Genomic DNA, 10,111 nt, shown 5'->3' with positions numbered 1-10,111 from the left:
AATCTAAACCTTAAATCAAATACATTTATACAAGAAATCCAAACATGAAATCAAAACATGGAATTCAAAATTTCAAACCACAAATTAAAACCATAATTTCAAACTGCAAAACAAAATTTCAAACCGCAAACCAAAATCATAATGTATATGTTATTTTAGGGTGTGGACGCAACGGCATCAATCCAGTTATGGTGGGTGATTGTCGTTGTTTCAGTGATTTAGGGCTTAGATCTTAAGTTTGATGAGAGAATGGAAACGATGTGTGTTCTAGACTGTTCATTTCAGTGGGTGAACGATGACGAGGGTTCCAGACTGCCAATGAGGGATTCAAAAAACAAAGAAAGTAGCGTAAAAGAAAACAAAACAAACTATTTACAAAGTATTGAAAAATCATTAAAATGTTTATAATCATGTTAATTTTTATTAAAAAATAAATAAACATTTAATAATTATCTTATATTTATATTAAATATCCATGTATTTCAAAATGATTTTATTGAAACAAGAAAAACAAAAATAACTTGCTTAAAAGATGATTGTTTGTTTTATTTACTTCTTTTATTTAGTTTATTTTAGCATTTTTAGTCCTTTTTTTAAAATTTCATATTTTATTCATTCTTTATCTTGGATCGTATCGGGTACTTTTTCTTTTGCATAAGGTATTTTGCAAGTTTTTGGAGCCTCATTGTGATCACACTTTATCTTGTTGTTGAGTTTTTGGGTTTTATGGACCTTCAAGGAATTATTGGGCTTTACTGGATCCATATGAGAGTTTTTAGGGTTGATGTGTTAAAGACTTGGATGGGTCATGGATTCTTCGTGTAACACCTAAACTTTGTAGGTAAATTTCTTTCCTTTATTTAAATTTTAAATGTAGGGTTGGTCCTATGTGGGGTGTAGATAGCCTTTTACGCAATGCATAGAAGGGAATCTTGGGCATGTGACTTTAGTGATCTATATAGGGTATAGATCATGTTACGCGACGCGTAGCTGCCCAAGACCAAAACCCTAATCTTGGGGTTTTCAACCCTATTTAAAAGGCTCTAACTCCCTTTAGGCTCTTCCATCATCAACCTCCATCCTCCCAAACGAGCCCTTTGAAACCCTAATCCCCATTGTGTTTTTTTGAGACGTAAGAGTGTTTTGTGTTCATTTTTGAAGGAAGAAGAAGGTTGTAGAATCAATTAGGAGCTCAAACCAGCATAGATCCAAAAGTTTCATCTACTCAATCACCTACAGAAGGTATAAAGTTTCCACCTTGATGTGTTCTTATGATAGATCTAGTTATGTTTAGGATTTCATGCTTTTTGCCCCCATAACCATGGTGTATATGAGTAAGAGCTACTCCATACCATTAGAGTGTCATTACAGATGTCTTTAGGGTTGTTAATTCATAAAAATGAGAGCTTGGTCACTCTCATCCATCCATGCATGAGCTTTTGAGTAATTGAAGGCTTATTGGACCTAAGGTGTGGATTAATGCTCTTTGTATGCCTGCAAATGGATAAATTCAAAGACTTTATCCATTAAGATGTCCATCTAATTTAGATATGGAAGTGTGGTGGTTTAACTTTTTGTATTAAGAACTTAATGAGAAAGTGAACAACAGCGTGATACGCATGGCGTAGTTTCGGCTACACAACGTGTAGCCTTGTCTTGTCCCGTAAAAGCCACCTTGTGCTCTACGCAGGGCGTAAAGCATCATGTACGCATGGTGTAATCTGGCTGAAGTTGACCGTTGACTTTGACCAAGTTTGACTTTAGATCAATTGATATATTTTGAGTTGTAGTTTAAGACTTGGTCCCTGTTTGTTGTATATGTGACATGTAAAGCCAGTATTTGGATTAGTGATCAGTTCAACTATCTTCTAGACTTCAAGGTGAGTTTTCCTCATTGTACTCATGGGTCGAAGGCACCAATGTCGGCGCACTAGGTTATGTTATGCATCCTAGTATATACGATGTTGCTATATTGTAGTGATATATTATTTTGGTAGATATGTATGATTATCGGTACTTGTTGGTTATTGTTTGTCTATTGTATATGAAAACATAGTATGGTTGGGTTGAGGCTGTACTACTCTATGCTATAAGCCAACAAGCCCGGGGCAATCTAATCCAGTGACTGTGGGTCGGCAATCTAGCCCGATAATGGTAAGATGAGGGTAATCCAGTCTAATGATTGTGGATCCCAGGGTGCATGCTTGTATATTTTTTGTTGTGTGGGGTATTTTGGGAAAACTCATTAAGCTTTGACTTACAGTTTGGTTTCGTGGTTTTAGTATATCTAATGATCTGGGCAAGGCGAAGTCGTGATCATACACATCTTCCTTTGGATTTATGTTGAGAGATGTTATTAAATATTCTGATTTTATGATTATGTTTTGGAAATAATGTTTTTTTATGACTTATGGTTTGTGAAAAATCAAAATTTTTATATTGATTTTTGGGATATTACACTGATGGTTTTGGATTATCCCTTCAAGTGCTAGAAGTTGATTGGATCAAATTCTAATCAAGAGCGGGGTGAAGGGGACCAAATGAATCTTATGTAGTGGAATGGAGTAGTGGAGGAATCAACCAATGACATTTCAACATCTTATATGTGGGTGAGATGCTCACCCGCATAGACCTACCCGGGTACCCACACAACTGCCTTATTAGGGGAATTTTTTCATTTGGCTTATCATTTACCTTGGGGGTTAAGTCTTGCAGCCACTAGATCAAGTTTTGACACCATTGGAGCAGTTTTGGGCGATTTTGGAGAGTAATAAGCATTCATCATCTCATTTTGCTACTATTCTCTTAGGATTTGATGTTTAAACACATTTGTGATCATTTTTTTGTTGCCATGAGTGGCTAGGTACTTTATTTTGTTTTTACTTGGGATAAAATCCCTTAATATTTATGAGTTTTGAAGGATTCAAGTTTGTTTATAATTTAGTTTATATTAATGATTTCTAGTTCTTCATTCTTATGCTTGTTTGATACTTCTGTTCATGAGCTTGGTATTTGATGAGCAATTGTTAGCCTTCTTCTTTGATTAAGTAATAGATCACTTAATTGATATAGAACAATATCTTTATGATGGTAGAAATCATATCTAGCTTATGGGTCATGACTCCGTTATAGTTGTGTAAGAATTGACATCCTCCGGGAATTAGGAATTCCTTCATTCTTAAGGCTAATCATTTTTCTTGGGTTCAATTGCTTCAATCACATCCTTAACTTTGATTAAGAATGAGTGTTGTAGGTTTTCCCAGCCTCCATACTACCTTTGAAGAATTTTGGTATATCATGCTTCATGATTGCTAGAACCAATTTGGGTTGAATGACAAGCTTACATATTGAATCCTAATGATAAACAAACAAGTATTCATGGTGGTGAATTGTCTTAGTTGACCAATTCTTTCTCATATTTGAGCATATCACCATGTTGCTTAACTGCAAGAATTTAGTGTTTTCAAGTCTTTTAGTTTTCAAACAAATCACAACACCCCCCCCCCCCCTTTTAGTTTAGTTTTATTTCACTTGTTCATTTGGATTGCATTGGTATTTGAATACAATCATTTCTCTATGGATTTGATCCCATTTTTACCATTATATTTTATTTTATTTGCAAGTAAAATGGTGTAATTTGTTTGGTGGCTTCACAACCCACCAAATTATTAAAAAAAAAAAAAAAAAATCTTTAAAACATCTCTAATAAGATATTGTAGTTTTTTTCTATAGCTTTTACGAAAAATCTTTTGGAATGTTTTGACCATCAAAGAAGAGAAAGTTAGTACACATATTCTTTCCTTGCCTAATTGATATAATGAGAAAGAAATAGGCTAAGTCAATTAGAAAGTGTGTGTAAACAATAAGTAATGACTTGCTTTGTGAGAGTTCAGTTTCTTAGATAAAGGCTAAGAATTCTCTACTAGAGGGATTGAAAATATCTAAGGATAATTTGTGAGTCTTGATGGACCTTTCTTATTATAGGCCAAAAGAATAGCTAAGTTACCTCATTTTCATCAAATTGGGGTAGCTGAGGAACTTTAGTATCTCTGAAGCATTGAATAAACTCTTTTCTACTAGTGGAACTGGGAAGCATGAGAAGTTCATACCCGACATTCTAGCTTCATCCTTGGTTTTCAAAGAAATCAAACTTCATAGAAGATAAATACAAGATAATTATTTCCGACCTTAACTGAAAGTGGGGGAGGCACACGTCTACATACAGGGTCTTAGATCAATAGAATCCTTCGGGAATGAATATCGGGATTAGTCTCCTTACCATTGCTATTGTCTATGAAAGTCTAGTTATCCTTTCCTTGTCATGCTTAGTTATTATGCATTGCTCTTTCTTCTAATCTTGTTTTCTTGCTTTATAGAACCGACATGTCCCTTCTTTTTGGTTTTCACTCACTTAAAGTCCATCCTTTGCTTGTAGAAAAAAGAGTTCATTCATATCACTCCAAATAATTATTTTCTCTAGTCTTTAAATTTTATTTTAGGTTTTATCACATTTGATCACTATATTTAATAATACTTTATTTTATACCTTAATTATATTTAAATATTAACATTTTTTTATTACTTAATCAATTGATTTAATAAACAAAATAAAAATGAATATAATTTATAAAAAGTTATATAATTAAAAAGAAATTATCAAAACTTTCGGAATTAAAAATATCAGTATTATAAAATAGTACGGTTACATAATATTTTATCTTTTTTGTACTTCTATAAGAGCGTATGGTATGGGTCATGTCGCATCTCGTTATTGCTGAGGTGGAGCATCCTTAACGCCGTTAAGAAGCATCAACATCATCCCTCATTCTTGTTGTATCTAGTTGTGTTGCTTTTTGTTGTAGCCATGACTAGAAGCAACATGATTTTCTATTGGTTGCCAAAATTCTCTCTCTATCTCTCTCCTCTCAACATGGTGTTATAACACCATGAACATCACCCCCTCTTCTTGTTGCTTCTTGTCATAACATCACTTCAAGTTGCCCATACCATATGCTCTAACTATATGTGTGAGAATTTATTAACTTTTATAGTTTCGGAAAAAAAATATCCAGCAAGTTATTTTCTTTAGTTTATTTTTTTGGCGTTAAGTGACTATAAAAAGATAAATATTAAATATAAACATCCAACAAATACCTGATATGTTTTTCAAAAATTACCCAATAAATACCAGAAATATGACATGTTAAAACCTAATAAATTATACAAGGGACTAAATAAAACATTTAAGATAGATAAAGATAAACTAATTAATTATAGAAAAGAAAAAAATTGAAATGGTTAACCATTAAAAATAGTATTTTATAAAATAAAAAATAACTAAAAAAACTAATAATTCTTTATGAGTAACCATTGGAGAGGCTCAAAGAATACATATAATTATTTTATAAGGGTAATGACTCCTGTAACTAATCTTTGATTTTGTTCATATTTAGGATGTGTTTGATTTGTCTTCTAACTTAATCCAAAATCTTTAATCAGCATACTTGTTATACCTTCTAGAACATTGGACTCCGTCCAAACTTAAGACTCAGTCAGCTATTATCATTTCATTTCAATCGGTCGAGAAGTAAAATGTGAAGGATTGGGAACAAATTCGCTATCTCCATTTTGCTCTAACTAATCGCAAGAACAAAGGCAAGGAAAGGAAGAATGACGCACACATAGCCTCCACCTTCACAATTTCTTCCTCCTTCCTTTGTTGTCGTCGTTGTCTTCCTCAAGTGCGATTTGCTTTATGAATCAATTTCAATCGTTTATTCAAGCTTGATAAATCAATTTTTACAAAGGAAAATGTTTTTTATTAAAGCTTTCTGAATCAACCCATGTTAACATTTTCTTTCAATTCATTATTTGTTGAGTGTATCCGACTCATAAATCATAGAATCAAATTTTCAAGTTCAAGGTCCTCCAAGTATAGCATTCTCCTTATCTTCTCCGCCTAATGGAGCTTTTTATAAACTAGAGTAAATATCCAATCTTGGGTATTGGCCATGGATTTCTATTGCTTTCATTTGAATATTCATATCAGCATTTGAGGTTCTTGGTGTTCGTATGGTCAAAACCTTATTTAAGTGCAGGTATCTAAAGAGTGGGCTTAGGAATCTTTCATTTGAATATTCATATCATCATTTGAGGTTCTTGGTGTTCATATGATCAAAACCTTATTTGAGTGTAGGTATCTAAAGAGTGGGCTTTGGAAATCAGGATAAAGATGTGGAGATTAGATTTAGTTATGCATTAAGCGGAGAAGATATTGAAAATGCTATAGACCTTAAACTAGTTCATCATTTGTTAAAGTTGAAAACTTGATTCCATAATTTTTTGAGTTTACAGTTGTTTGCAGTTCATTAGTTGTTTGAAGTACATGTGCGTATCTATCATCAATTTTATCTAGCACAAGAAACAACATAAGGTTAATATGGTCATTTTTCATCATTCATTACAGCCAGTCAAAGATATATAATCAAACATGGTTTCAGTAAGATGTGGATTCAGTGAAAAGTTCCAACTATCAAACGACCATTTAATCACTTTTTTTGTAAAATATTTACCATTTACTTGTTGTAGTTCAAAAACTACTATCACGACAACCTATAGGTTTCCTCTGACTTTGGAATCTCCAATGACACTCCAACACTTCAATCATCTTCTCCGACAAGCATCCAACAACAATTAGTTTTCCAATGAGTTGGTCGTAGACTCATCAGAGAAGAGAAGATGATTGATCAAACTGAGATGCCAAAGTCGCAGAAAACCTGCAATACCAGGTCATAATGGTATTTTTGAACACTAAAAACAATTTCAATATAAATGATGTACAAAAAAAAAGACCAAACATAAACAAAAACAGTAGTTAGTTGCCCTCCAGAGTCATAAAAAAAAATAAAAAAAAAACCTTAATCATTTAATGCAAACTTAGACAAGTTATTCAACCCAGGTAACATGTTCATCCACTTGTAAGTCCATCGGAAAACAAATCAAATCGGACTAACTATCCCCAAGGGAAATTTCGCTGACAAATACATAGAAAGAACTAAAGACTTCCAACTGCAATTCTTACCAACAACTAACAATTAACAAATGGTTTATGTTTTTTATACCAAATTACATGACTAGAATCATAAAAACGGAAAGCCAAAAGAACTTCAACTCTTCATGGTATACAATTTCTGTTTTAGTTGGGCAATTAGTTAATAGCTCCCCAACACATGTTGACCAATTAATTGTACATATATATAAAGTATAAAGTACAAACCACTAACCTCAGTGAAATCCAGCCCCCGACCAATCCGATTTCCCCCCAGGGGTTTTACCATTGGATGGTTTCTGGTAGAAACCATCATCATCTTTATCATCATCCCACCCTGCCCAGCTGTCACCCCCTTTATGAGATGATACACTAGGAGTTTCAGATGCAGGCTTTCTAGAACCATCGTTATCCCAATCATCCCAACCACCACCACCAAAGGAATTCACATTTCTACCCGATGAGCTCTTGGAGACTCCATTCCTGCCATTCGAGGTTCCGTTGGAGTTGGAGTTGGAATTGGAATTCCAGCCTTTTGACTCCTGATAAAACCCATCTCTTGATTGTGTATCATTCCAGGAGGGACCTTGACCTTGACCTTGACCTTGACCTTCTTTGGCAAACTCTTCTACCTTCTGTGTAGCCAAAGCCACAACACCTCTCATGAGGCCCCATGTCATCTGTCCGATTTCAGTTGTTTTTGCAGTCACAACATTCACGGTCTCGTTTACCTTGTGATCATAGCCCCCGTCTCTCACCTAAAAATAAAATAAAAAATTTCTAAATTGGTTGGGGTCTTGGGGATATGAATCACACAGATAAAAAAGAGCATATGTTTATGTGTGAATCCTTCGTTGTGAAACTATAAACCTTTGTTGTGAATTCCTTAGTACCAGCTTGAACCACGTTGGCAGCTGACTGTGCAGCAGATGCAGCGACAACGGATAACTTACCAAGTCCCTGCACAAACATATGATTTTTCATACAATCAGCATCAAATAACATATCGGACCAGTATCAGATATTGATATAGATATGTATACTAGCTACTCGCACCGACTCACGTATGTATAATCATTATCGAACGCTACATACATGCATCTATCATACATATTAAAAAGAAAAGGTTTATGTGAGATTCAACATGATGAGGAATGAGGATAGACACAACAAACAGAAACTGAAGCTAAATAATCCAAGATTTCGAAAATCTAAATTCAGAACTTTGCATACAGTCCAATGTACCTGAGTGACTGAAGAGAAAACATCTGCTTGAGAATTACTTCGTGGCATGTTATTAGGGGATGACCCGAACCCGACATACTTCCCACCCTTGTTGGGCGGCAATCCCTCCGGCCTTGATTCATTCTCCGCCATCCTCCGTGCAAAAAAATCCTCCTTTGAGGCAGCAGACGCCTCTAATTGCGACTGTGTATACAAACTCTGCGTAGATCTTGACCTAGCTGGCGCGGCACCAGCACCACTACCGCTCCTGAAATCTCCAACCGTCTGATTCCTCCTCATATTATCCGTAGATCTGACACTATCATCATCGAAACTGTTATCCCCCCAATGATCATCCCACCCACCATCTCCGTGATTATTACTAACCTTAGCCCCACCCCCGCCCGGCATCGGTGGTTTCTTTTTATCTCCACCTTTGATCGGGCTCTCCTTCACAACCGGCGGATCCCGCCATTGTTTGCCTTCTGCCAGGGCTTGGATTCGGTCGCGATAAACCGATGCCCCGTTGGAATTATATTTCGCAATTATGTCGGTTTCTTTCGGGATACCATACTCGGACAAAAAATTGTTAAGCTTCTCGTTGCCGCCGGATTCCATTTTACGAAGCTGGATCTCGGACCATGAATCCATGGTGACCGATCGGACAAAAGAGATGTGCACACCGAGGCCACGGTGCTTGCCGGAGCACTCCAAGCACATAAAAATGCCATAGGATACGGATGCCCACTGAGGGTTCTTTTGTGAACAATCGACGCAGATCTTGTTGCCTGGTTGCGATTGTAGGTCACGGAGACGCCGTGATGCAGCCATTGTCAATTTTACGCCAGTGAGATCCGATCGGCGTACGATTGTACCCGGATCTGCGTCAAATAATTGATGAATTGAAGTTTTATTAGGGAGATCTGTTAGGGTTTACGTTTCCGGAGATAGAGAAAGAGAGTAACGCGTATTTGCCGACAGCGTCCGCAATTGATATTTGGGCTGATCGATTGCGGCAGCCAATTGTCTGTGCACGCTATATTTCATTTCCAAATGGGTAACGATCCCAAAGACTAGTATATTTTTTTTGATAGGGATAAGTGGAATATATTTTTTGATTTGTTTTTAAACTTGTTTAAGAGTAGACTTTCAGTTTTTAAAACAGGTTACTTTAAGTCGATTCGAAAAAAAAAAAAATTAATAGGATAATATATTTATTATTTTGTATTATATATATATATATATATATATATATATATATATATATATATATATATATATATATATTCCTTAATATTTTTTTTTCCAAAATAAGTCTTTGTTGTTTTTATATACATTCAATACTTATAAACGATTTTTTTAAAGATATTCACTAATGAAATGTTCAGGATTGTTGATGTTTATGGTCACCACAACCTCACTTACTTGGTTGTTTAGGTTTTTCACATTTAGACCCTAATGGTAGGGACCAGATTAAGGTATGCACATATTTAAGATATGTCACGGTGTGGTGGTGCGTCCACCACGTCGTGGCAACTCAAAACTCATAACCTGAATTTATTAATACCTCACCGAATCTAAATGTTATAACCAATATGAACGAAAATTTAGTGATTAAATATGTACAAATCAAAAAAGTATTACCCTTTTAAGTCATTATCCCTTTTTGATATGCATATATTTGTTATATTTGGTCACTAAGTTTTTTTTTTATATTAGTCTTCTTCAACTTGTTTAAACTGTACATATTTAGTCCTTATATTTTTATTTTTTGCAAAATAAGTCTTTGTTATTTTGTATACATTCAGTATTTATGATCGGTTTTTCAGGTTTTACCTA

At 34.8% G+C, this 10,111-nt stretch overlaps 1 protein-coding gene across 2 annotated transcripts; it reads right to left on the bottom strand.

The window, feature by feature from the left end:
- Positions 1-6,429: 6,429 nt before the first annotated feature.
- Positions 6,430-9,347, bottom strand: LOC145032742 (putative ADP-ribosylation factor GTPase-activating protein AGD6). 2 transcript variants are annotated; one of them, XM_078981653.1, is made up of 4 exons: positions 8,294-9,347; positions 7,919-8,008; positions 7,284-7,806; positions 6,430-6,776 (listed from the first exon to the last, which is right to left on the bottom strand). In XM_078981653.1, the coding sequence occupies exons 1-3, from the start codon at positions 9,101-9,103 to the stop codon at positions 7,285-7,287; spliced, it is 1,422 nt and encodes a 473-aa protein (XP_078837779.1). In that variant the 5' UTR covers positions 9,104-9,347; the 3' UTR covers positions 6,430-6,776; position 7,284. The 2 variants fall into 2 exon arrangements, with proteins under 2 accessions (XP_078837779.1, XP_078837778.1); XM_078981652.1 differs by lacking the exon at positions 6,430-6,776 and adding an exon at positions 6,905-7,190.
- Positions 9,348-10,111: the final 764 nt, after the last annotated feature.

The sequence above is a fragment of the Lactuca saligna genome, chromosome 2 (assembly GCF_052625555.1).
Source record: "Lactuca saligna cultivar CGN05327 chromosome 2, ASM5262555v1, whole genome shotgun sequence".
Classification (NCBI taxonomy): domain Eukaryota; kingdom Viridiplantae; phylum Streptophyta; class Magnoliopsida; order Asterales; family Asteraceae; genus Lactuca; species Lactuca saligna.
This window is presented reverse-complemented; position numbering and strand designations above follow the sequence as displayed.

What these genes read in the sequence shown, in the direction of transcription:
- LOC145032742 (XM_078981653.1), bottom strand. Translation starts at nt 9,103, where the DNA reads ATGGCTGCATCACGGCGTCTCCGTGACCTACAATCGCAACCAGGCAAC. An exon ending in TTTTCTCTTCAGTCACTCAG is followed by an intron (nt 8,009 to 8,293) that starts GTACATTGGACT and finishes ATGTTTGTGCAG; the next exon opens with GGACTTGGTAAGTTATCCGT. An exon ending in CTAAGGAATTCACAACAAAG is followed by an intron (nt 7,807 to 7,918) that starts GTTTATAGTTTC and finishes TTTTATTTTTAG; the next exon opens with GTGAGAGACGGGGGCTATGA.